The sequence below is a fragment of the Lacerta agilis genome, chromosome 15 (assembly GCF_009819535.1).
Source record: "Lacerta agilis isolate rLacAgi1 chromosome 15, rLacAgi1.pri, whole genome shotgun sequence".
In the NCBI taxonomy this organism is placed as follows: Eukaryota; Metazoa; Chordata; class Lepidosauria; order Squamata; family Lacertidae; genus Lacerta; species Lacerta agilis.
Genome location: NC_046326.1, coordinates 33852390 through 33879917, shown reverse-complemented (window position 1 = coordinate 33879917; position 27528 = coordinate 33852390). Strand labels below are relative to the sequence as shown.

Sequence of the window (27528 nt, the reverse complement as noted above, 5' to 3'; positions counted from 1 at the left end):
CAACCTCTGTCCTTATGAGGCTGTTATAAGCTGGACATAATACGAGTCCTACCAGATTTGACCAAAAGCCTATCTAGTCCTACATATTGCTTTTCACTGTGGTCAACGGGATGCCTCTTGGAAGCCAAGAAGCAAGATATGAAGGCAACAGTCACTCCCCAGCACCTATGGCAGGGTTTGGGACTACAACTCCCATCATCCCTAGCCAGCAGGACCAGTGGTCAGGAATGATGGGAAAGATAGACAGACAGAGGTCAACCAACACATAGTGGCCTTCTTACCCTCAGCATAGGTCTGAAGGGATCTGTCAACTGCAAAGAGAAAGAAAGAGGGAAAGTCAGTACAGTAAAGGAAAGCTTGCCACTCAAACAGTTGCTCATCTAATCTGCTCTGCTTCACTTGGGAGAGTGGAAATTAAAATATTAGCATTTTCATTTCATTTGTAGTCTCTTTCAAAGTATTAGCAGGCATGTTGCTTCATCTTGACCAGGTGTGGGGATGTTTTGTACTCTCCAGATGTTGCAGAATTGTACCTCCCACCATCCCTGGTCAATGGGATTGATGGGAGTTGTACTTCTGCAACTTCTGGAGGGCTGCAGGTCCCCCACACCTGATCTTAAGGGTAAATTACACCCACATTCACTCTTTTCCATCTCTGCTCCTCCCTGTTGTAAACAACAACTCCCACCATCCATGACCATTAAGTCATGCTGGCTGGTACTGATGGGAGTTAGGAGTCCAACAAGATCTGGAAGGACACAGATTCCCCCTCTCTGCTCTGCAGGATTTATGCTTTCAAGTGTCGACAACCTACCAAACATGGCCCCCAAGAGGCATTCTGACCTGGAGGTTGCCTGCTAATTCACTCAATTTAGCACTGTAAAATGGGAAACAGTGCAGTAATATTTTTTAAAGTGACCTTTTGATGGACTTGTTTGAAGATACAGAGGAGGGCAGTATTTTGGAAGAGGCTTACTTGTCCATACACAATTGCTAACAGAAAAAATTCAGTAACTATTACACCAGGAGGAGCCAACACCCACACCCACACACCCAATTTTGTTGGACCATCATTTCTGAACATTATGAGGGGTCTGATAGGAGTTTGAGTGAACCACAATTGTTGGACCTCAGCTTCCATCATTTATGCACATTATAGGAACCTTCACTCAGCAACACCTGGAGGACTCCACTTTGGTTAATGCTGGACTGCACATACCCCATCTCTTTTAAAACCAGCTCCAAGTCACCCAATTATAAAAAGCAAGTCAAATGATACAGACTGGTATAGACTGGTTGCTCTGTGGTGCAGATTTTCACACTGGAACAAATGTGGATAAAAAGGATTCATACAAAAATACTTCTTGACTCCCTTCCCACCCCCTCAAATCCATTCAAACCCATGCTGAATGGGAGCGCTCCTCTTGGGTCACAAGAAGAGGCCTTTCCTAACCCTGCTACCTGAAACATCATTTAATTGGAGGTGTCAAGGTGTCTTCCCAAGACCATACATGGTCAGGTGCTCCACATCGCAGATGGCTAACGTCATCATCCTGACCCTGACTTGAAGACGTCTGGAGGACAAAAAGTGTCATTTGTGGAAGTGCTGAACCTAAACCCAGGCCTCAACACTGAACCTGAGCTGAAGTGTGTCAACCTTGACCCTCTCCCTAAAGCAGAAACCCCTGGAGGCAGAAACCCATAAGACAGAGTCTCCCAAGAGCATTACGCTTTTCAAAGCCTGCAAACCTTTGAAAGAAACGCAGAAGGTTGAGAAGTAAGAGCCTCTAGGTCAGAAGTCTACACCTTAATTCTGGATGTGGGTGGAGTCTTGGAGGTGAAGACTGGTCCAAGAGCAATGAAACACCTCGGCTGAGCTCTAGAAGTAATCACAACACCCTGCGTGTGGTCCTGATACTATAGTCTTATGCTCTCTGGCACCCTCAGGTTATCTGCCACACCCTGTGCATGCCCACTCACAGCCAGCCCACTTAAGGGCCATGAAAGTAAGATTATGTGCTTTATGGTTTCCAAATTCCACACTTTCTCAATTTAAGCTCAGATCAAATAGCAATAAAGGGCAGCGTTAGGATGATGACCTCAGCTTCATTCATTACGCAATGCTTGAATGGCCCTTGGTTTGAAGGGGCTGTAACATTTTAGAACTTACCCTGGGATCTTTCTGCAGTAGGGTGTGTGGAACAGCTCCAGGTCTTGCTGCAACATCAATAGGATTCGAAGTCTACAAATGCCACATACACAGAAACAACAGCAGTGTAAATTTATGTGCAAACTTTTAATTTGCAAACTTTTAAACTTTTAGAAGACCCCAAAAGAATTAGTTAGGCAGTAAGTGAGGGTCTCCATAAAAAAGAAAGGAACTGAAGATCATTTATCCATCTATTCATTTAGTTACAGCAGAGATGGAAACCTGGTGCCCTCCAGATATAGGGACTACAACTCCCATCAGCCTCTGCCAGTATGGACAATGGTCAGGAATGATGGGAGTCCTGAAATATCTGGAGGGTCAAAGTTCCAAACCTTTGGACTACAGTTTTGCATACTCTGAAATGTCATTTCTAGAGTGCCTTGCCTTGGTGCACACAGAGTCATAATTTCTGTCCTAGGTTAAAGACTGGCTTAGAATTTCCCGACCTCTTAAAATGAGCCATAGATCTGTTTAGCTTTAGAAAATGAGATCTCGGCTCTCTTGAGTTTCACCATGTTTTCCTGTTACAGTTGTGAGTATTCAAATCTGTTTTTTTCCCCTGTGTTGCAAGACGCCATTGAACAGCCTTAACTGGTGAAAAACCCATCACTCTCTCACAGTTGCACAAAGCAAGCTAATAAGATGCACACATGTCTTCTACCAGTTTCTTCTTTTCTAACCCCACAAACAAACTATGTTGTGTTCACAGGTTTTCAATTCTCAGGTGTTGCTTCTGCAAAGGGCTCACAGTTGTTGTTGTTGGAGACAAGCCTCCTCCCTCTGTTGAGGTGCTAATGCATGCTGCAGAGTACCCACTTCAACACACACACTTCAAAACCATTCACACTGTGCCTTGCTTATTTATTTTCCAGGTCCGACAGTAAATATACCCGTGCACCACTAGGGTTCCCCTGGAAGCACTCTGAGTGTAGCTTCTGACAGCTGAGCCACAACTTCCAGCATCACCTACCACAGTACCTCCCATCCTAGAGTTTTTTGGCCAAAGTTGTGGAGCTTTCCTTTGCAAAATTGCAAAGAAGTGGAACCTTTCTTAGCTATTTCTGAGGAAAATTGGCAAAAACAAAACTGCCAATATGGGCTGCCACATGTATGGATTTTCCCGGACATTTTGCCAAATTCCGCTCAGACACTGCTGTGGTATTCGGGGTATTCCATCCAAATTTCCCGGATGTATGGCAACCCTATAGCCATCCAGAAGGATGGGAAGTGGAGTCCAACCAGAGCTGATGGACTTCCATTCACACAGAAGGAGAATAATAATAATAATAATAATAATAATAATAATAATAATAATAATAATAATAACAGGCTCACTGATAGTGCAGACAGGAGAGCAGGTGAGAAGGGAGGGAATGCCAAGCTGGAGGTGGGGGTTGGGAAAGGGGAGTCAAATGGAATATTGCTGGGATAAAAAATCCAAGCTAGAGAGGAACTGTGTGAGGAACAGGAGCTGAACAGTGAACAATTTAGGTTTGCACCAATAAAGGGGGTCAGAGAGAAGGGGAAGCAGCTCGTATCTAGACAGCTGCCTGTAGTCGTGGGTACTGAAATAACTTCAAGTGTTGGGAAATAGCAGAAAGTTGGCATATTGAGATCCAATGAAAGGGAAAAATAAGACAATGAGCCCTGCTGGATCAGACCAAAGGCCCATCTAGCCTGGCATCCTGTGATCACAGTGGCCAACAAGATGTCAACTGTCCTCTCCCAGAAAATGGCTGAAGGTCTTGGCAATCTGACTGAGAACGTGGATAAGGGTTTGAAACAAAAGGAACACATAGTCCATCAATCCCAAACTGTTGATTTTGACATCAGTAGAGGCAGATGTCTCCATTCACAAAGTAAGAATCACCAAAACCATTTTTCCGGAATAGAGATTTATAATGTAGTCATGAGAATGTAAAAAAACCTTACTTGCGAAGAGCCCCACACAACATTTAAAAAACAACAACCATACACGCAGCCACATACTAGTAGATGGTTAAGCTCAAATGGATTCTTAATAGCCTAATTATCATACATATGAGGACCTTTGCTAATGAACCACAATCTACATATTTAAGAAGCTTGAGTGGTGGAGCGGGGATAGTTTTCAGATTGGACAAACACAGCTCAACATCTAGCCTCAAAAGATTAAATTTAAAATACACTGGTGAACAATGAGGATTGCAGTTCTTTAAGCAGAACGCACAAGACTGACGTCAGTCTACCCCTGAGCTGAGAAATACAATACCTGGTATAAAAGAGCAGAAACAAACAGTTTAGATAGAACATCCCTGAATACCTTGAGTTCCATGGTAGAAGAAAGGCAAGATATAAAATGAAAGAATCGAAGATTGCATCAAATGTTCATAAGTGAACATTTTCAGATGAAAAGATGCTTTTTCGGGGCTCCTAAAATGCCCCCAGGGAAGTTTTACTGCCTACTTTTGTTTACTGTTAATTCTAGGCGGCTACTTCAGCCCATGTATGCCCCCACTCTACCAGATTTTGGTTCTTCTGTGCAAACCTAGCTAGTTCAATTAGTGATCACATTGAAAATGTAATGGCAAAATAGCCCAATAGTGTTTTTTTTTCTAACTGGGCCAACATCACCAAGAAGTGTAGACTTTCTAAGGTATGTTTTGTTGAGGCTTTGCCAATCAGTGGGGAAACCTGTGAGTATCCAGATGTTCTTGGAAACCAAGTCCCACCATCCCCAGCCAACATAGCTAATGGCTAGGGATTATGGTGACTGCAATCCAGTAGGTACTACACCACACCTCTGATATATGGCTTTAAAAGCAAGAACCAGCACCTGGAAGCCTACTGGAAAGCAAGTATCAACAGCCCACATCTCTCTCCCCACCCCGCCCCTGCCTCCCCTGCCGCCTCAGTAAATGAGAGTGAATCAAGGGAACACATGATGAAGGTTCATACAGAGCTCTTTTCATCTGATTTGCCCATCATCCCCAAGAGAGTTTGAGTCCCAGTCAAGCTCAAAGGAAACTCTGGGATTTTGTGCCCCACATTGACCTAGGGAGGAAATGCCTTCCTGTAGACTCATTCATCTCTCCCAGCTGAGCCATCTCCAAAACCAAAGATGGGGAACATTTGGACCTCCAGGCTACAGCTGGACTACAGCTCCCAGAAGCCTCAGCCTGCATAGGCAACAGTGAGGGGTGATGGGAGTTGAAGTCCAGCAGCATCTAGAGGGTCACTGGTTCCCCATGCAGGCCCAAGACAAATAAAAGCGCTGCTCCTCACGAATACACCTGCAACTGCAAGAGGCCACAAAAGCCACAAAACAAATGTCCATATTTGGAAAGAGTCTACATAACACACACAAAACATATTTACAATTTACCTTGGGTTGAAACGCCCCTTGTAGTGAGCCAAAAGGACCAGTTGGAGGAATCATTGGAGGGATCCCTGATACAGCAGGAGGGTACGAGTGGAATAACTGTGACAAAAGGAAGATAACATCAGCAAAGGACCCCACACACATTTTCTAATTGCACATCATGCAATTCCAACTCAGAAGAAAGCAAAAGAGACACGGAGGCAGTTTATGAATTATGCAGTTCACATGATTGCTGCTGTTAATCAGTCAGTGATCCAACTGCATAAAAATCAATGCTGGACCACTGATGTTGGGTACTTGGTAAAGGAGGTGGCGATAAGCCTAGGAAAAAGACAAAGGCATCTGACAACAGCAATGAATAAGGGATATAACGGACATTCACAAAATGTTAGATGACAAGATGAACAAATTTGTGTGGGAAGAACAGATTATTTGAAAGCGTAAGGGGTAGAGAGCTGTCTCAGAATGGATTTTTATAATGAGGGTTATTATTATACTGTATTGTAATACTGCATTACAGAAAAAAGAGAGGATGCAATGGGAAGGAACTGGAGCAGAAACGTGATCTCATTGTCAATTGCATTAGTTGTAGCAGTTAAACAACAGGAACAAAGGAAGCTGCCTTAATATTGAGTCATAAGACTGTAAGAAGAGCCTGTTGGATCAGGCCAGTTCTCACAGTGGCCAATAAAATGCCTCTGGGGTAAGCAAGAATGACCTGAGTGCAATAGCACTTTCCCCATCTGTGGTTTCCAGCAACTGGAATTCAGCCTTCAACAGTGGAGCCACAGACAGCATGGGCCTCTATGAATTGGTCTAATCCTCTTTCAAAACCATCAAAGTTGATGGCCACCACCGACTCTTGTGGGAGCAGATTCCACAACTCAACTGTGTGAAGAAGTAATTTGTTATCTGGTTTGAGTCTTCCAACTTTATTTGGTTGTCCATGAGTTCTAGTGTTCTAAGAGAGAGAATAATTTTATAAACTTATATCATGTCTCCTCTTACTCTAAATTAAGTTGCCCCTAATGTTGCAATCTTTCCTCAGAGGGCAGTTGCTCCCTCCCCTTGATCATTTCGATTGCCCTTTTCTGGTCAAACCCTTGGCTCTATCGAGCTCCAGGGTCTCGCACTGAAGCCTTTCCCAGCTCTGTCTGGAGATGCTAGAGATTCAGCCTGGGACCACCTGCATGCAACTTATGTGTTCAACCACTGAGTGGTGGCCCTACCCAACATACACCACAAGGCATAAGTAGGACGTCAACAGAATCCAATGCGGGATACATGCCAATAGTGGTGTGGTCAAAACAAAAGTGGGTGCACCCAGAGGGCACAACCTACCGCCCACCTTTACAAACTTCACACACACACAAATTCACATACACACAAGTAGTTTGCATCTTATGCTTATTTTACTTACCCAATTGCAGCTTTGCATGGGGGGAATAAATAAATAAATGGAGAGTAGAGTAAACTCATTCTCCATTTACTTATTTCCCACCCCCCGATCTGTGCAAAGCTGCAGTCATGAGCTTACCCAGCTGTGAGAAGGTAGTATGAAGGCTCTGGCAGCATCCCAGAGCCCTTGTGCCCCTGTCAATTTTCCTGAATTGCCCTACAGCAGTTTGGCTTGGGGAAAGCTTTTGGCCAACAGATGAGGCCTTTTCCTACAAAATGTCAGTGCAATTTCCTTGCAAATGTATTCCACCGGCTCATGATTCCTGCCTGAGCCAAAGATCTAAAAATGCACTACAATAGTTTGTTTCATTGTATTGTTCCATGAGGTGCACTCAAGCACACTGAAGCATTTCTCTCTCCTTTTTTTGGCAATTAACACCATTAAAAAATGCAATAATTTTAAGGCTTTCACGCAACCACCTGGCCCAGTTCCTCTCCCCACTCCTTTCATAGATCATTGCCGTCTTTTAATTCTATTTCGCTTCAACGTGAACTTCCAATGGCGCAGAAAACGTTTCCAAGATTAGCTGATATTGAATAGTGGAGCTCTCAAGAACCCATTAGGCAGGCAAGCATATTGGGCTGCAATCACTTTTTAATACTGAAAATGAGCATGTTAAAGACTCTAGCCTCCAAGGGATGTTAGAAATTTCACTGTATGCTGGTTGTTAACATATAGATGGTGGGAAAGGATGGAGACCTTTCAGGGTGTCTTGGAACTGCCACTGCTGCTTGAAGGCTTGGATTCCCATCTTGTCAACAAAAGTAGAGAGCTATCAATGTCCCATCTTAGCTGGGCCCCAAGTTGCAGGACAGGTTTTAAGTAACACAGCTTCTGTAGGTTCAGGAAGCACCAACAGCCAAAGCCAGTCCAAGATCCCATCCCAGGCAAACTGGGGTTCAAGTGAGGGCTCAGATAAGAGAAAAGTTGAATGGCAGCCCAAGGTCCACTTGCAGGTAGGCAGAAAGTTTGATGCAACGGACGTACAAATACATCCAACAGCTTTTCTAGCCTGGTCCTGAGGCTCTTTAACTGGAACTGCCAGGGTGCAGCTGAACTCCACCTTCTGTTGTCAAAAGAGAGGTGTCATCATGAAGAGGACCTCACTTGTGAGGAGACCTTGACTCCTGAGGAGTCTCTTCCCGAAAACTGGAACGTGTCCTCATGTGAACAGGTTTCTACCTGCCATTTAAGGTGCTGTCCCTCGTGGGCTGGCGGCCAGTTCAGTCTCAGTTTCTGAGTCTGAATTGCCTCTCCTTGGCATTCTAGTAAAAAGGCTTCACCCTATGATCCGGTGGACCAAGGATAGCAAGATCTGTTCCTCTGCAGCCTGCCTGCATAGAACTCCTGGTAGCCGATAGCAACTAGTTGAGTTGTTACCTGCAGAACTGCTTTACCTGTCAGTAGCTAGTTTAATCCTTTAAAATCCACATCACCCCCCCCCCCTCTGAAGCAGGATTGGAGAAACTGTGGCCCTCCAGATGTGGCCAGATTCCTTGCCCTATGAAGCTTGTTCCCACCACCACAATTGCCTTCCAAGGGGTGACAAAGACTTTAATAGTTTAGCAGGTTTTTAGTTTTCCTGGTAGACAACCTTTTATTTCAGGTTTACTTTTACTTTTAATTATTTATTAAAGTATTTATTAAAGTATTTTAAGCCACATTTCAGGGTACATTAGTAATACTTGAAGGAGAGTCTCCACCCCCATGGTTCAGGCCGGACACTGAGGTCCAGCTCCGAGGGCCTTCTGGCGGTTCCCTCCCTGCAATAAGTGAAGCTACAGGGAACCAGGCAGAGGGCCTTCTCAGTAGTGGCGTCCGCCCTTTGGAACGCCCTCCCATCAGATGTCAAGGAAATAAACTATCTGCCTTTTAGAAGACATCTGAAGGCAGCCCTGTTTAGGAATGCTTTTAATGTTTGATGTTCTATTATGCTTTTAATTCTGTTGGGAGCCACCCAGAGTAGCTGGGGAAACCCAGCCAGATGGGTGGGGTATTATTATTATTATTATTATTAGTTATTATTATTAACCAACCACATTTTTAAATGGTCTCGTTTTGTAGATTGTTCCTAACTGTTTTTTTATGTTTTTAATTGTTCTCAACATGGTTTTTTTTAATATTGTTTTAATATTTTGACATTTGCCACTCTGGGCTCCTTTGGGAGGAAGGGCAGGCTGCAAATTTAATAAATTTAAATTATGCAGCAAAAGGGGGGGAAAGCATTCTTTAAATGAAATAACATAATAACCATAGTGAGATATATATAAACACACACAAACACACACACACACATACAGATGCCGTACGGTTCCCCAAATCACACTTTCACCATCTTGTGTTAAGAAAGCACATTCCGAACCGAAGGTAAAACCCCGACAAATGTTTTAAGAAAGGAAGAAAAATGAGCAGTTCTACTTTGCCTACAAATTTAGACTATAATACCTTTTGATCTGGCCGATTAAGTGAAATGCACTGGTTAATACATTTTTAATAATATGCCAGTTAAAAGTTTCAGTGCTTTAATCTTGTAGCTTTTAACCTCTGTTAACCATTGAAATGGAACAAGCCATCAGGTTAGATACATCTGAGGCAATGAAACAGAAACACAAATGACCTAACACTCATTTGGATTCTTTCTGTGATTTCTCACCTATTGGAGAATGGGAGGGTGTATAACCCTTTGGATCAACCATAAAGCTTGGCTTTCTGGGTGCTGTCAATTCCGTAAGGTTCCTTTGGCACAAATGCCCCAAGGTGGATATCTGTGCCTCTTCAGGCCTGCACAAGGATCTTGCATGTGCCTGGAGGTGCTCTATTCCTCTGAGTGGAGGGAGAACATAAGGGCTGAATGAATCAATTCATTTGGGGCTTGGTGGTGGTGTGGTCTAAAGGGTGACGGTTCATATCCCCACGATGGGGTGAGCTCCCCTTGCTCTGTCCCAGCTCCTGCCAACCTAGCAGTTCGAAAGCACGCCAGTGCAAGTAGATAAATAGGTACTGCTGTGGTGGGAATGTAAACAGTGTCCGTCACAGTGGTCTGTTGCGCCAGAAGCGGTTTAGTCATGCTGGCCACATAACCTGGAAAGCTGTCTGTGGACAAATGCCGGCTCCCTCGGCCTGAAAGTGAGATGAGTGCCACAACCGCATAGTTTCCTTTGACTGGACTTAACCGTCCAGGGGTCCTTTACCTTTTTACCTTCATATCAGGGCAAGGACATTCCTACAGAAAATCAACCCTAGGTGAAATATAGGTGAATTTCATGTTCTTTATTCAGCTCATAGTCATGAGGAATGCAGTTCCTCCAAAACGTCTGCTTTATATACACTATTTACACAATGGGCCCCACGTGATTGACTAATTCCGGGATACTCCTGTATGCCAATCGAGTTGTGGATTCACTTCCACCTGGAGCTGGATTGGGTGGCTCCTGCGGACCAATCAGACTGCTGCATTCTGAATCCTATTGTTCTAGGACCAATCAGACTGCTGCATTCTGAATCCTATTGTTCTAGGACCAATCAGACTGCTGCATTTTGGATCCTATTCAACTCAGTACATAACACTAGGCCTTTGCTATTTCAGTGTGGTGTTAAGGTAAGCTGCAAATATTTTTATGTGGTCTTTGTTAGAAGGAAAGTTTTGCTGCTGTTAACTTTATTTCATTAGTTTTCATTATTGCATTTTGGATTTTTCTTTATGAATTTTTGCATGCTGCCCAGATAATTTTTTTCTAATGGGAGGCCATATAAATTTAACAAATCTTTCATAGCAAAATTACAAAAAATGCTATTTAAAACCAATATTTTAGTGTGTTTTTCTCCTAAGAAACATTTTTTCCATGCAGTTTTGACATTTTTACGTGCAACTTACCCCAATAAATTGCATTTTGTAGGCTATTTTCAGTAATACAGACCTTTTTATAATACTTTCCCCATATTATATGTATTCTTGTACATGTTGCTTTGTTGGAAAACTGCATTGCAAAATTCAGAGAATTGTGAATTTCAAAGGTTTGCATATTAGTTGAAGAAATGTGAATTAGGTAGTTTCTCATTCAAATGCAAACCAATCCCTCATCGACCCAGGACTTCATATCTTCATTACCACATTGGAAGCTAGAGAAATGGTCACAAAGATCTGCTTGCACCACTGAAATGATCAGAGTAGCCAGCAGTAGCAGAGAGAATCTGGACACCTTTGTGGTCTCCCGTCCCCAATTAAAGAGCTAGATTTAGGCATAGCTTCAGAGTTTGCTTTTTCTTTTTGAGAGATATCACATCTTTCACAAGACGAAAAGCTAAAGCAAATGACAATATCGATGATGGACATTTTAGAGTGATGGACAGAAAGGGAGAGGGAGGGAAACAGAAAATGGGATGTTCTGCCACTGATCTGAGTGGTGATCTCAGCCCACCAATGGGAAAAGAAGCAAATTAATACATTTTAAGGCAGTAAGAAGAACTCACACTGTGTCGGTAGAAAGGGTCAACTTTTGTAGGGTATTTGTCGAACTGCAAAGAGGATCAAAACACAAACTCATTATGTTGTCTTTCTAATGGGGCATACATTTATTTGATTCAGTCAATGGATGGGAAGACTAAGTGGTGGAAAAAATTGGCAATCAATGGAGATGTGGCGAAAGGGGAGGATATACTTTAAAATGGCAGGTGTTCAGAGATGAAAGTATGTTCAGTAGGGAGAGCAGGAAGAGATCAGGAGCAATTTAGATAACAAAAATTCCAGGTGCAAATTAAGTAGAATGATTGGGAACAACAAGATAATATTACAATATATTCCCCGCATAACAGGACTGCTCCTGACCAGTGTTCCAGCCAGCCATTCTCTGCAAGGAGGACATTTTCCCTGGGTCCTCTCCCCACCCTGTTCCATTTTCCATTTAAGGTTTTTCTTTCCAATCTGTCACCCCTTTGCCTGCATCTTTTTTTTTTCTTTTTTTTACACTGGGGAGGTGGGGCTGTTCACAAACTCTGCAGTTCCCTGAGCATACTGAGAGCTCCTTCATGTTTCTCAGCGAGTCCATTTGGACTCCATGTCCACCAACACTCACCACTTGAGCTTGATATCAGAGGGGGAAAGGTCATGGGTTCCTGAGGCCCGTACACCTCTTTTTCACCTCTTTAATTAGGCAAACAAAGCAGTGATACCAGCAGGCTAAGGTTCATTCCACACTAGTCCCTCCACCCTCTGAAATATCATCATTTCCTCACTCACCCTTTAGGAAGAATGCACATGCCATTACCAAATCGCTCTATATCAATGTCTTCTTCTCATCCTCCCCCTCCCCCAAGCCTGCTTTCTGACCTTTTATTTTGGCAATAAAATGTAATCACAATGTCCATTGTGGAACAGCAGAGTGAAATAATCAAGACATGGCAGAGTTAATGTGCTTTTAACTGAAAGCTTCCTGTTCTGCAGATTCACTGCTTCCTTTTTCACTGCAGCTAGAGCATGGTGTCTCCAACATGATGTGGGGCTTGGCATGGTGGGAAGATGCCAAAGGGGTGGGGAACTGGAAGATGCCAGGGATTGAACCTGGGAACTTAATTATGTTCTACTTCTGCTCTGTGGCCCTTCCCCAGGAGTTTAAGATTGCTCCACAATGAAGGTACCTGTGTTCTGAAACATCTTCAGAGCTCTATTAAATTCTGTTAGTAGGCACCAACCAGTAAATGCGGTGGGGGAGGGGGGCAGCCTGCCTCACACCCTCTAAGTGTTTCTGTTGCCTTTGATTTTAGTGGAGGACACTGCCCCACTGCCAGTTTGAAGTAAAACTTGGATGCCAGTCAACCAGCTGGCCATGAGCCCTCTGGGCCCATGTCTCTCTCACTGTGCCACATTATCAGTACTGCCTTCCATGCCAAAACATAGAAAGCAATTATGTTAGAAAGGAGGGTTTAGCTTTAAGTTCTCACTTTCAACCTGCACCACATTTTTTGGAAACAAGGGGCGAGGGGCGGAGAGCTGCTTGCATGGGAGCCTCTACATTCTGACGCGGAAATTCCCAGAAATATTGAATGTTTCTCGCTTTCCGAATTCCCCGAGTTGCAAGGCGGGAGGAGCATGCTTTCTCCCAGAATCTCTTCCTTCACCCGGACATCTTCCCCCACCGACACAATTTTATCACCATTTTGCAATAGGAAAGGAAAAAAAATATCCAAAGAGAGTTGTGCTCTACTTATCCTCACATTTCTGCCTGGGGTACGCACCATGGGAGGTGCCGGCGTTGGCATGATGGCGGTGGGCGGGATTGCGTGGGGGAAAGGTGTGAAAGTGTGCTGGTGCGTATGTTGGTGGGTGTGCTGGTGCTGGTGTTGGTGCTGGTGGAACTCCGTCCTCAGGTAAGGCGGTGGGCCCAGCGAGGCGCCGCGGTCGGCACTCTGCGAAGCCAGAAATCGGGTGTTCAGCTCCTGGCGGAGAAGATCTTGCTCTGAAAACCAAGACAATGGCAACATGAGGTTTTATCCTTCTCGTTTAAATACCACTCAGTCTTTCCTTTTTCCTGCTTCTTCCTTTTTTCGGAATCACACTTTCACAATGTACAATTGATCTTTGTTAATAGATGGATGTTTTCCTTCATCTCTGTTCCTCCATTAGTGCCAGCATGAGGATGGGGAACCTGTGGGCCTCTATGTGCTGATAGACTCCCACATGAAACGGCAGCCACCGGCATGGGCAATGGTCATGGATTTTGCTGGACAGCAACATCTGGAGGGCCACAGATTCCTCAGCCTTGTGCCAAAGTATGGTTTCCCAAACTTGTGACTCCAGCTGTTTTTGGACTACAACTCCCACCATCCCTAGCTAGCAGGACCAGTGGTCAGGGATGATGGGAACTGTTGTCCCCAAACAACTTGAGACCCAAGTTTGGGAAACCCTGTGCTAAAGGAAGAACAGAATAGCTTGCTTTTCTGTTTTAAATCCTCCTTCTGAAATTTGGTACAAGCTGCTTGTATAAAACATGTCCAAACCCAAATTTAAGAAGGGTACGTATTGTGGGTGTGGACAGACTTCTGGCTTGTCAGATCGATTCTAAGATCTCCCAGCCAGAATAAGCAGTGGTGGCTGGTGCCCACCTGGACTGGTAGGATCATCAGTAACTGTAGCTAAAGCCAATGGCAGGCAGAACCAACTTATTCCAGGTTTGTCTCCATCTTCTTCCTCTCTTCTGAATTCTCCAAGGACAACACTGAGACTTAGGAGGAGGATGCAGAGAGCCAAGACCACACACTGGGTTGTTTGTAAGTAAGAAGGCTGGCAGGTGGCAGCAGGCTGTGGGGAGACTCATGATTTGGGGGCTGGAACTCCATTTATCCTTATGAATCAGCTTCCATTGCTGAGATGGGTTCCTCCTTCCTTCCCCTCTTACTCCCCCCCATCTCTCTAATTCCATTCCATCCCTCTCTCCCAGAATGTGCTATTCCTGTATGTATTTGTGTGTGTGTGTGTGTGTGTGTGTGTGTGTGTGTGTGTGTGTGTATAGAATTGTAGAACTGCAGAGTTGGAAGACACCACAAGTGTCATCTAGACCAAACCCTGCAATGCAGGAATATTTTGCCCAACGTGGGGCTCAAACTCACGACACTGAGATTTAAGAGTCTCATTCTTTATCTAAGTATATGCACATTCTTACCTGAGTAAGCACTTCCAGCAGGATGACCTGGAACTTGCAATGTCCCTGACGTCAGAGGAGGAGGAGGGGGCAATGCCGTGGGAGGGGCAAACATATTGGGGTGATGGGCGTGCGCAGGAGGTTGGAGGGTGGGGGTAAAGGTATTGAGCGGGCTGTGGTTTGGCAAAGAAAGGGGGAAAGGGGATGCTGAGGGATGGTGGCCTATATGCGGAGGGGGTTGAGTCTTGGCAGGAGTACTGCTTCTGCTGCTGCTGTTTGAGGAAATAAAAAAAGAGGTGGAGAGGAAATGTTAGGAAACAGAGCTCCCGGAAGGTGCAAGAATCACCAAGCAAGAAGAAAACAGAGAACCTTCTAACCCAGCCTTTCTCAACCTTGGGTCCCCATATGTTTTTAGTCTACAACTCCCATCATCCCTGACCACTGATCCTGCTACCTAGGGATCATGGGAGTTGTAGGCCAAAAACATCTGGGGACCCAAGGTTAAGAAAGGCTGATCTAACCCAACATGGTACCATGAAGTGCAACCAAGTCCTCCTCTTCCTTGTCCCCCCTGCCCCAAAGCAACAGATGGCCTGATCTTTATCTCAAGGAATGGTGATGCAATGTGGCTCTATTATCTGGTCAGCTGCACCAGGATAGAGAAGTCTGGAAAAGATGCAGATCTTCCTTCCACCAGGTCAGCAGCCTATCTAACCTTGCATAGTTCACTCTGACTCACAGACTATTTCCAGGATCACAGGTAGAAAGGAAGGTTTCTGGGCCTGAGCTAGGCTTTCTTCATTCACACATTTATATCCAATCTTTCTTCTGACATGGAACCCAAGCTGGTTTGCGTGGACCTCTTCCAACAGAGAGCTGCCCAGCCTCTGCTTGAAGTCCTCCAGTGTGGCAGTGCTCCCTGTTGGAATTTTCCATTCCACCTTTAGTTACAGACGTGGGATTGTTACATGTCACATGACTGTTTACATTCCAGCACTGTTTGCTGGTGCAAGCGGAAGGAACTTGCATTGTGTTGTTGTTGCTTCTGCTTTACTCTCTCTCTTGGATGAGATGGCAAGGAGAGAGACGACATGTTTCTTCGTTTCTGATTTCTGATAATAAATCCATAGTTTGCTAGTATGTCTTCATAAGCCTCAAGCCTCTTTTGGTTGCGCAGTTTGCTCTGCTAAGTAAAGTGTGCCCATATCAGCAGACTTGGGTCACCGATTTATGTTGCACTAGAGGTTGAGGGATCTTCGCAGTGTGATGGCTGGACGGAGACGATCCAGCTGGGGGCTAGTCAGCTGGCCGTTTGACCCCCTGGATGCCGACACTCCCCTCATGCCTCACCCCAGTAGCTGGCTCCACTGTCAGACTACTCTTGCTGTCAATCAATTCCTCCCAAATCTACCCTCCTTTAAACTGAACCCATTGGATCTTGTCCTCTCCTCTAGACCAGTAGCAGAGGACAAGGCTTTGCCCTCTCTGTGTGACAGTCCCTGAACAGTGCTATCACACACACCCCAACCTTCTCTCTAACCTAATAATGCCCAGCTCCTTCAGCATTCCTGACTGAATCTATTTCATTTCATCTATACACTTCTTCAAGCAAACCACACAAAACTGGACATGGTACTCCAGATCAATGGTAGTGGGTGTCAGTTCAGTGTTAGAAGCTCAAGATGTGTAAGCTAATTGCCAAACGGCACCCTAAACCTGGGTTGAAGTCACCACAATGGAATGTCTAGGCACCCTTCTCCAGTGAAATTTGTTGTTGCTGCTTTCATTTCCATATCACTTTATAGTTTAAAGAAGAAATCTCAAAGCTCACTGAGACATTTTTTAAAACCCAGAATAGAACAAATGCAGCCTTCAAGGAGAATATGTCTAAGTGTCATTTTGTTTTCCCCATATTAATTCACCTACTTAATTTATAGAACTGCCCCTGAGCAGAAGGGCTCTAGGAAGCCAGAGTGGTGCAGTGGTTAAAGTGTTGGACTAGGACCTGGGAAATCCGGGTTCAAATCTCCTTGCAGTCATGAGGCTCCCTTGGATTGGTGGGGCAGTGCCCCATTTGCCCTAATGGACCACCCTCTGCTGCTCTAGGTAGCACCTTCAACGACAGCAGACGCTTGGGAAATGCAACCCAAGAGGACTCACCTCAGACTGTTGAGGCTTAAGCTGCTGCTGTTATACGCCGACAACTGCTGGGCGAGGCTGCGGGAGGGAGGGCGGAGCTGGGCAGACAGCAGGTTTTGACGGGCAGGCTGCCCGGGAGAGGGCGGCCTTGGCGGGCGCTGTGTGGGAGTCGGGGGGCCTGTGGAGTGCTGAGCCTCTCCCGAGGCCTGCAGTCTCTGGGGGGCTTCAGGTTGCGATGGCTGATGAGGCTCCTTTGGCTGGATCGCAGCAGGACTAGGAGAATGTGGCTCTGAAGCAGGTTCCAAATGAGGCAGGGTCCAAGCCTGAGAAACCTGGGGAGAAAGCTCTTTAGCTGTGACAGGGTCAAGCAGCGGATCTCTCCCGTCCTCCTGGCTCTTCTCTTGACTCCGTTCTAATCCCGATATTTTGGGGACTGCCAACGCCCTGGCATCTTGGTCCTCATTTTCCGTTAATATGCCAGCTCCTAAGTCAGTATCTGGAAACAGGAAGAGATGGCACAAAGGAGGGTTAAGGTTACACCATGCCAAATTACATGACGAAAGAAATCATAAACTGAAGCCAGGGTTTCCAGCACATCTTGAAACTAGTCTTCCGCTACCTGCATTCAGCTAGCGGCACTGAGGTTATGTTCTCTTCCCTCAAGGAAAATGAAGTTGGTGGCAATAGAACACTCACAAACAGTCAGATTTCGGTGTGAGAGAGAAGTGGAAGGAAAGAGGAAGGAAATGAAGGGCTGTAAAGCTGAGTGGAAAGAGATCTGCTGAAGGGATGGGGGAGAAAATTGATTTGGTTTGGATTTAAAGGCAAAGCTCCCTAATGTGCACTTACTGAAAGCAACACGCAAACTGAAATTCTCAAACCAAGCAATGTGTACAACAATGTGCAAACTTAGAATGAACTGTGGATAAGAATGCCTGTATTTGTGAAAATAACATACAAAATGCATGTTATGTTAGGGGAAACTGCTTGCAAAAATGAACATATTAAGCAAAATCTGCACTAAAATGCTGATGGGTTTTCAGTAGGACTTCTCTAAATAAAGTAATTCTCGAAATGTTGTGGAAATCTGCGAAATTGAACTGGGAAAATGAGTAACAGAGAGAAACCAAAATGGCCAGATTTGCCCAGTAACACTGTTTTCACCACAGGGTGTTAATGCAATTTGGTCTGCCCAGGTCACTTAGAGCCAAAAGAAAGGAGATGTCCACAATCGGCTCTCTGGATGTTTGAGGATGCTGTGGCCGGTCTGAATTTAATCAAAGAATTGGAGGGGGGGCTGGCAACCTGTTCCTCCCTCAATGCAATTTCCTGGATTTAATTCCCCCACCATCACCACCAAAAAAACAACATCTACTCTTAGACCCACAATGGAAAGTATGCAGCTCAAAATGAAAATGCCAGGATTCCTGGATTTCCCTCTTTATCTGTTTGTTTGCTTTTGCCAATGTGAGTTTACTCCGAATTAAATCTTACTGTGTGTCCAATGAGCTTAATTCCCACGTAGGTGTGTTTAGGATTGCAGAGAAAGAAAGGAAAAGGGGTCTAAGAGATAGAAGAAGGGGATGCTGCTGAAAAAAGTAGTTGGAGGGAAAAGAGAGTGCAAGAAGAACTTGATGGATCAGGCCAGTGTCCCATCTTGTCTCAGCTTCTTGTTATCACAGTTGTCAGCTAGATTTCCCAGAGGAAAGCCCAGAAGCAGTGTTAGAAACTTGGATATATAAGCTAGGCACCAAATGGGTCCTTAAACCAGGGTTACAGTTGCCAAAACAGAATGTCTACTTGCCATTTTTGGGGGTCAGTGGTATTTTTCAATAAATCTTTTGGGTTTCTGTAATTCGTTCTGATTGTGCAGATAAAATATCATGGATAGAATTCTAAAGGATGTTAGTGTGTGAAAACAACAGACAAGATCCATGAATCCCCCAGCGTGCACCTCCAGATGGTGGAGATGTTGAGGCACCATCCTGGTGCCCAGGCATCTTCAGTCTTGGTCGCAAGTGGCCAATAGCCAGGTGCAAAATGTGCCTTGTGCCAGGCTAATTTTGAGCACTGCCCAGAAGCAGGACCCAAACACAAGAGCACTCTTCCCTCCTGCCGTTCCCGGCAATTGGCATTCAGAAGCTCCACTGCCTCCAACAGTGGAGGTAGAGCATTGTGATCTTGGATAACCTTATCCTCCATGACTTTGTCTAATCTTCTTTTACAGGCATCCAAATTGGTGGCCATTACTGCCTCTTGTGGGATTGGTTTCCATAGGTTATGTGCTGTGTGAAGAAGGACTTTATTTTGCCTTCCCTGAATCTTCCAGCATCCCACTTCCCTGGATGCCATGCCAAGCACACAGGGCAACAACCAGTACATAGTGTAATCAAGAACCTTTCCTGAAATAAAAATTGTAATGTTGAAGGAAAGGGAGGGGGAGAGGTCACAATAATTAGAGAGTTATGCCTTCCTGTTAGAAATCCCCCGTGAATAAACTTTCTCCCTCCACCCCCATAAAAAAGGGACAAAGCATTTTCCAGTGGAACTCCCTGACACACAGAGTGGTCCACTTTCACCTGGGTGTTAGATGCCTGATCTCTCTCAAATGCCAGATATTTGTCTGATTCATGAATAGGAATGTGAAACACAGACACAATTAAAAAGAAGAAGAAGAAGAAGCTTTCCTTCTTTGAGGTAATGATAAAACAGCTTATAATTTTTAATATAAATCTATTTGCTCCAATAGTGCCTGGTGCAGGGGGAACTGGTAGCCTGCAGCTAGGGGTGTTAGAAGGCACCGTTTTTTTATTCTGCTCGTCTTTGTTGCACGCAGCACTGCTTCCGTTCCACTGCACTTCACCTCCCATCAAAAACCACATTGCACGGTCTGCTGCAGCAAAATGACATAACTTATGCTGTTATGTACAAAAACTACATTGTCCTTGTGTTATTCCATCCCAATCGTTTCAATGCAGAGGAAACACGATGCAAATGGCGGGCGGGGAGACATAACCGTGTTTTTTTTTTCTTTGCAAACTGAAAGCAACAACTACCGGGAAAGCCAGCTGTATTTGCAGGATCGATTTCTGGTACGAATAAGTGAACATTGGCGGTTTCCACTCCAGCTCCCATCAGAATTCTCAACTGCAGCCCCAAACTGCAACATTAAGGAGCAACTTAAGAGCGTCACAGCATCAAACAGGACTTGACTGGGGGTAAGAACGGCAGCGTTGGTTCCTTTTACCAGATTATATGGGTATTATTGGATGCTGGAGACAGGTTATTTCTTTGCCCATTTATTAAAGTTCTTTTAAACAAAGGTTTTGCTTCTGTAGCCTTCCTAGCTCCTTTCCCAGAGGACAAACTTGGAGCGTGGCCTTCCACCTGTCACCTTACCAGAGGCTCGTGACTTATCTTGGCTGCTGAAATTGGTGAAGACATGTTGAGGGAAAGCTCTGTATTCGTTTTACTCAAATTAGCTCTGTAAAAATGGGGAGGCGTAGCGATGAGAAGGGGGTTGGCAGTCCGTACAAAGATTCCATTTTACGCTTGTCGTTTTGGGTAAACATTCATTACGGATCAGGAAAGGCTGCATTGACCTCAGCCCCCATCCGCACCCCCTTTCACCAGGCCTCAGCAGGATCAGAGGCCTTGTATTACGGAAAACCCTGGTAATTGGGAGCTTGGCTGGCAGCGCCAGGCACTGCTCAACGAGCAAATCAGACTTTATTAAAAACAGCTGAATTTTCTTCAGCCGCAGTATCTAAATAATGGAAGAAAACCATGCAACAGAACATGGTAAATAAAACCCCATCGACTGCTCTCATGGGGAACTCCTGTTTCTAGAGGCAGATAGCTGTGCCCATTGTTAGCCCTACTCAGAGTAGACCCACTGAAATGAAAAGGCACGACTAAATGAGATCCATTTGCTTCAATGGGCCTACTGTGAGTGGGATTTAGTTGGCTTCGTCCCCCACCTCAATATAACGAGCACTGTTGGATCAGGCCCATCTGGTCCAGCATCCTGTTTCAACAGAGATCAAGCAGATTACTACGGAAAGCCCACAAGTGGGATATGGGGGCAGGTGGCGCTGTGGGTTAAACCACAGAGTCTAGGGCTTGCTGATCAGAAGGTCGGCGGTTCGAATCCCTGCCACGGGGTGAGCTCCCGTTGCTTGGTCCCAGCTCCTGCCCACCTAGCAGTTCGAAAGCACGTCAAAGTGCAAGTAGATAAATAGGGACCGCTCCAGCGGGAAGGTAAACGGCGTTTCCGTGCGCTGCTCTGGTTCGCCAGAAAGCGGCTTTGTCATGCTGGCCACATGACCCGGAAGCTGTCTGCGGACAAACGCCGGCTCCCTCGGCCTATAGAGCGAGATGAGCGCCGCAACCCCAGAGTCGGACACGACTGGACCTGATGGTCAGGGGTCCCTTTACCTTTAATGTATGGAAGTGAGAGCTGGACCATAAAGAAGGCTGATCGCCGAAGAATTGATGCTTTTGAATTATGGTGCTGGAGGAGACTCTTGAGAGTCCCATGGACTGCAAGAAGATCAAACCTATCCATTCTTAAAGAAATCAGCCCTGAGTGCTCACTAGAAGGACATATCCTGAAATTGAGGCTCCAGTACTTTGGCCACCTCATGAGAAGAGAAGACTCCCTAGAAAAGACCCTGATGTTGGGAAAGATGGAGGGCACAAGGAGAAGGGGATGACAAAGGATGAGATGGTTGGACAGTGTTCCCGAAGCTACTAACATGAGTTTGGCCAAACTGCGAGAGGCAGTGAAGGATAGGCGTGCCTGGCGTGCTCTGGTCCATGGGGTCACGAAGAGTCGGACACGACTGAACGACTGAACAACAGCAACAACAAGTCTCTTCTACAGGGGTTCCCCATCAACTGGTGTTCAGAGGCGTAATGGCTCTGGTTCTGGAAGCCAGCACACCTCGTAGTCATTGGTACGAATCTGCCTAATCTTCTTTTAAAGGCATTTAAGTTGGGGGCCATCACTACATCTTGTGGTAGCAAATTCCATAAACAATTACTGTGTACAGAAGTACTTTCTCTTGCCTGTGTTGACTCCTTCGACACTGAGCATACTGTCACGGACAGGGGAGGGGGAACGGAGCCGTTGTGAGCATGCGGTGCATTTATTTCTAAAATGTAGAATGATGCAGAAACCAGACAGAACACACCTATGAACGAACCCACATGAGAATTACATGGAGGTTTTCTGTTTTGCTATGTTTTTAAACCAATAATAAAGCATTTAAAAAAGAAAAATGAAAATTACATGGAGCAGAAAAAGACCGACCCATTCATCCCAACTTGCATCCATTAGTTGATGGTAATGTTATTCTTTTGTAGCCAAAAGTTGTAGTTTACTGCTTTCATGGAAAATTTGATTTGGCTCATAAATAATAATAATAATAATAATAATAATAATAATAATAATAATAATAATAATAAAAAATATCACACACTTTCCCCACACTGGGACTCGAGGCAGCTTACCAGGGGTGCCCAAACTTTTTTCAAAGAGGGCCAGATTTGGTGAAGTTAACATCCGTGAGGGCCAACCTCCCCCCCCCCCCGATTTTACCCCCAAAGTTGTTGAGCTTATTTTAGTATTGAACTTCTTGAGCTTTTTAAAGGATTTGACTCCAATAAATAAACTGCCACAGGGGCCGGATAAAATCGGCTGGGAGGGGGCTGGATTATGCCCCCAAAACAGACTTTGGACATGCCTGGCTTACACAAATTAAAAGACAAAATATGAAAACCAAAAAAAATATAAAGGATAAACACTTGGCCTGGGCAATATATCGTCCAGGACCGGTATGAGGAGCAGAATGTGATGTCGGCTTCATTCAGCGGTATATCGCTGGTGAAACTGCCATCGCTCCTGAGTCCCTTTGCTAGTGACTTCCCCCAGCAAGTGTTGCTAGCAGCTGTGGCAATTTCACCCGGCGCCTCATAGGCTGAGGCCAACGCAGCTTGTTTTTTCAACACCATAGTGCCAGAACGCTGTTTGGCTGGCGATATACCGCAATGTTGAAAAGCTGATATCACCCAGCCCTAATAATCACTCAAAATTAATTAAACTCTAGTAGAATTGAACCAATATAATAAACAGATCTATTAAAATATAGGTAGTAAAAACAGCACAGCACTATTAAAAGCCTTTTCCTTTAAAAACAAAATTACAGTTCTGAAACGACTCTTGGAATAAAAGAGTGGAAGGGCAATAAGGAGAGAGAGACAGTCTAATTTATCTAGGGAGGAAGTTCCAAAGTCTGGGAGCAGCCACCAAGAAGGCCCTCCCCTGCGTCCCCACCAAGTGTGCCTTTGAGGGTGGCGGAACTACAGTCACTATACAGATTACAGTACAGAAGAACAGGGTCAGCAGATTTTGTTGTAACTGCACACAAATATAATCCGTTCATTGGTTGGAACCTTCTTGAATTGTCCACTTAACAGTGCAAAAGGTGGTGTCCGGGATTGTAGTTTTGAGGGGGTAAACAACAGCTCACGGTATTCTTTGGGGGACGCTGTGTGCTTTAAATGTGTGGTAGGTTTATGTATGCCACAACAGCCACAAGAATTTTAATAGCTAGAAACTGGAAAACCGAAGAGATACCAACGGTGGAAGAAAGGCAAATGAAAATGATTGAATATATGGAACTCGCAGAACTGACCGGAAAACTCCAAGACCAGAGGGACAAAGCGGTACAGAAAGATTGGAAGAAATTTAAAGAGTATTTAAAAACTTATGCTAAGATTAGTATTTAAGAATTGAACTAGAAGATATAGTAGGCTACAGTTATGGAAAATAGATAAGATTAAATAAAGATAGAAGCATGATAAGGAAATTAAGATTTAGAATAAGATTAGGATAGACTGATGATTATATAATGTTAAGAATTTACTAACGATGTTATACAATGAAAGCAGAAGGAGGGGACGTGAGGAAGTCAATTAACAATGTAAAGGAAGAGAATGATTATAGTGTTATAGTTGTGTTTGTTGTTGGGTTTTTTGTGTATTTTTGTATTTTTTATCGTCTTTTTTGTATTTTATATAATTTTTGTTATTTCATTATTGTTTTGTTGTGTTATATTGTTGAAAATTTAATAAAATTTATTGGCAAAAAATAAATAAATGTGTGGTAGGGACATGACTCAAGTCAGAGCACTGGTCCCACTACCCTGCCAAATGGTTAGTCTTTCCCAACCACAACTGGCTGAAATCCTTAAATGGCAAAAGCCTGGGGTCGATCTTGAGCCCCTTTTGCATGCAGAACATGTCCTCTACTGTTGAGCTTCCCAGACATCCCATTTTGCCATCTCTGGGAACTGCAGTTTTTAAAAGGAGATTAATACCAAATTATAATAAGCACCTCCAGCACAGCACTCAAAGACGCTTCCCCCCCCCCAGCATGGGAAATGAGATTACAGGCTCCAAGTGTGCTGCAAATGCCACATGAAGGCAAAATCTATGAGCTTTTGCTTGCCGACATTGCAGGAGCCTCTGCTGAAATGCAAACACGCAACCGCCTCCATCAATTATGGTAATAAAACAACGTGTTTTTCATCCTTCAGCCAAGTTCTGCTCTAAAAACTGGCTCCCTAGAGTGCAAATCCTTCCAAGAACATAATACCCCCTCTGTTGTTTCCTTCTTGAATTTGTTCAGCTGTCATTTGGGATAGACAGTAAATGGGCAGTATGGGTTTAGCTTCCTAACTCTTTGTGACACTCTGTGGAGGGAGAAGATGGAAAGAGGGGCATAAACCGTCTGAGCCCTGGACAAATCTATATTTTAAACAGCTGGTTTCCTAACCACAAGGGGGCCATTTCTCCACATGCAGATAAACAGAGCGCATTATTAAATCAAAAAGTGGTACTTTAAAAACAAAACAAAGCTCTAATTCTAGGAGCTACTAACTCAGGGCGGGAAAGCCACACATTAAAAGCAGAAAGTATTAAAGCAAGCATCCAGGATTGGATATTGGTGTTTTCTGAAATAACTTCCTCTAAAAAGAAAGCTAAATGAGAACTTTCTGTATGGGGAAGAGTCTGTTATGGTTGAAAAGCTCAAAGTCAAGCTTGCCTTACAGACTTTTAGTGTGCAAAATCCTATATAGCAGAGGTAGACCACGGGGTCTCCTTCAAGTACAACTCCCATTGATACCCCCTCAACAGCTAGATAAAAGCAAACGTAGCCTCCCATCTCCAGACATGGGCTTCAGCTTCCACCAGCCCCCTCTCCTCAGCAGGACCAGAGGTCAGGAATGGTGGCTATCATTTGGCTATCATCACATCAACTGTCCCTGATGCATAGCAAGTATTCATGATCACAATCATCCAAAAGGGAGAAAGGAAGGTGGACAACTTCACAGGCTAACAAGCAACTCTCAAAATATCCCATACGCAAAGTAAGAAATAACATATGTCAAAGCACAGATAGCCTGGCTGCAGTAACCTATGCTGTGATAACCTCTACAGTGTTTTGTATGTAGCTTTGCTTTAGAAGATGGTTTGGAAACTGCAGGGAATCTAGAATGCAGCCTCAGATGCTGGAGGCACCCAGTTTTGCCTTTCCTTACTCACAACAGGTCTTTGCAAGGTCTTAGGTCAATGAGTTCTTTGCCGACTTCAGACACTTTTAGCAGGAGGTGCCAAGGACTGAATCAGAAACGTCCAGGAAGCAAAGACTGTGTTTTGCTCCTGAGCTTTACCCTAGGGGTGCAGAGTGTTTGGCAGGGGGATGAGAGCTGTTGTTCATCTGGAGAGCCCAAGGTTCTCCACACCAGTGGCATGCAGTAAAAATTTTTGTAGGGGAACAGTTAGGGCCAGAGGTGCTAGCTCGTGAGGGCAATGGGGGGGCTACATTGCGTATGTGATGTTGTACATGTGAGCTTTCTGGGCTTTGGGAAGGAGGTAACAGGCCTCTGACAGAATGCTGCAGCCCTGCTGCTTCCTTCCCAATTCTGGGCAGGCTTTGGGAAAGTGGCAGGAGGGCTCTTGGACCCCATCAGAGCATCAGGCCTTCTGCCCTAAACCAGGCAGAAGCTTACTGGATTTTGGGAAGGGGGCACCAAGCTTTAATGCTCTAAATTGCCGGGAACATTTAAGGGACTAGCTTAGTTGCCCTACTGACTACACACCATTGCTTCACACCTGTGCTAGCCTGTTCACTGGCAACAATTTGATGATTACACTCATGGTCTTTTCCCAGGTTTCCCTTCACACACACACACACACACACACACACACACTTCACTCCTGTAATGATCAAAGCAGATATCCCATCTGATGTTGGAAGGCTGTTAACAACATCTACATGAATTTCTACAGCTGCCACTAGCAACAATATTATCTGAACAACTTACAGAGCAAAAAGCAAACAGTTATGCTGGAGGAAACTTGCTGCACACCCGCTGATTCTTGTTGTGCAATCTGTTGCACTACAATCTTGCACAACAGCATTTCATCAGTGCAAGAGACATACCACCAAGTGACTTTAACTTAATGTTTAAAGACACCCTATGGTCTTTAAAACAACAACACCTAAAACAGTGAGAGCCCAATGTTTATTTGGAACACAAGGTTGTTTAAAAGTTTGCTTGATAGCAAGGCAAGCAGATAGAGACACCACCAGGGTCTGCATTATTCAGATGGTTCCCCCTCCCCCCGCCTGCCATGGGTGAATGGATGCCATTCTGCCCCAGGAGAAGGAAGGAAGAAGGCTGGTAGTGGGGCTGTTTGTGTTATATTTTTAACTGCTGGTGAGTGAGGTAGGAAAAGTGCAAAACTGTAAATTGTAAAAATGCAAACTATCTATTTAGTGCCTTGGCAAAAAGACAGGATATAAATCCCAAAAAAGCAAACCAGCAAACAAATTAATAAACAGCAAAAGGTCTGGAGGAATAAAAATCTATTCACCTGTTGTGAAAAATGCCACAAAAAGGGTGCCAGGTGAGCCTCCCTGGGGTGACAACTCCATAAGCAAAGTGTCACCACAAGCAAGCTCTCTCCTTCATAGACAGCTGAATCGCATCATTTGGTAGTTGTCACCCAACAAGACCTCAAAAGAAGATCTTTGGATCTGGAAAGGTGTTTCTAGGAAGAGTCTTGTCGCATCCATTCACGACATCAATTTCTTCTTCATTGTAACTGAAGGCAAGAGTTTACTTGCTTCGGGGAGCTAGATCAGCACGTCTGATGCCTTGACAGCAAACAAAACAATCAATGCCTTCACATTCATACTATTGACTCTCCTCCAGCAGCCCAAAGGCATGAAGTTTAAAATTTCATCTGAAGGAGGTTCAAACTGCACAATTTCCCAGAGTTTGCACATTTTACCCAGGCTTATATGGAAGAGGTGTCCCCCCCCCCCCAGGCTTCTAGTGAGAAGTCTAAGACAATAGGAATGCAGTGGCTGATGGGGCAGAAGGCAGGGGTCATAGAATTGTAGAGTTGGAAGGGACCCCAAGGGTCATCCAGTCCAACCCCCTGCAATGCAGGAATCCTGCCCAGTAGGTGGAGACAGAACCAATGGCAGAGCCAAATTATTCTGCTTTTGTCCCCATCCTCCTTCCCGCAGAATTCCTACAGAATACAGAGACGGAGGAGGAGGAGGAGGAGGAGGAGGAGGAGGAGGAGGAGGAGGAGGAGGAGGAATGCTGGTGCCATCCTCCTGGACTGGTTGTAAATAAAAAACCAA

The 27528-nt window shown here is 44.7% G+C and overlaps 1 protein-coding gene across 1 annotated transcript in view; it reads right to left on the bottom strand.

The window, feature by feature from the left end:
* Nucleotides 1-27528, bottom strand: part of AUTS2 (activator of transcription and developmental regulator AUTS2) — a 659999-nt gene that overhangs the window by 12177 nt on the left and 620294 nt on the right. Inside the window, exons 7-13 of the mRNA XM_033171799.1 lie at nt 16824-17298; nt 14685-14935; nt 13240-13481; nt 11500-11544; nt 5574-5669; nt 2171-2242; nt 282-311 (exon numbers count right to left, since the gene is read on the bottom strand). Coding sequence (XP_033027690.1) covers nt 282-311; nt 2171-2242; nt 5574-5669; nt 11500-11544; nt 13240-13481; nt 14685-14935; nt 16824-17298 — 1211 coding nt within the window. The remainder of the gene's footprint in view (nt 1-281; nt 312-2170; nt 2243-5573; nt 5670-11499; nt 11545-13239; nt 13482-14684; nt 14936-16823; nt 17299-27528) is intronic.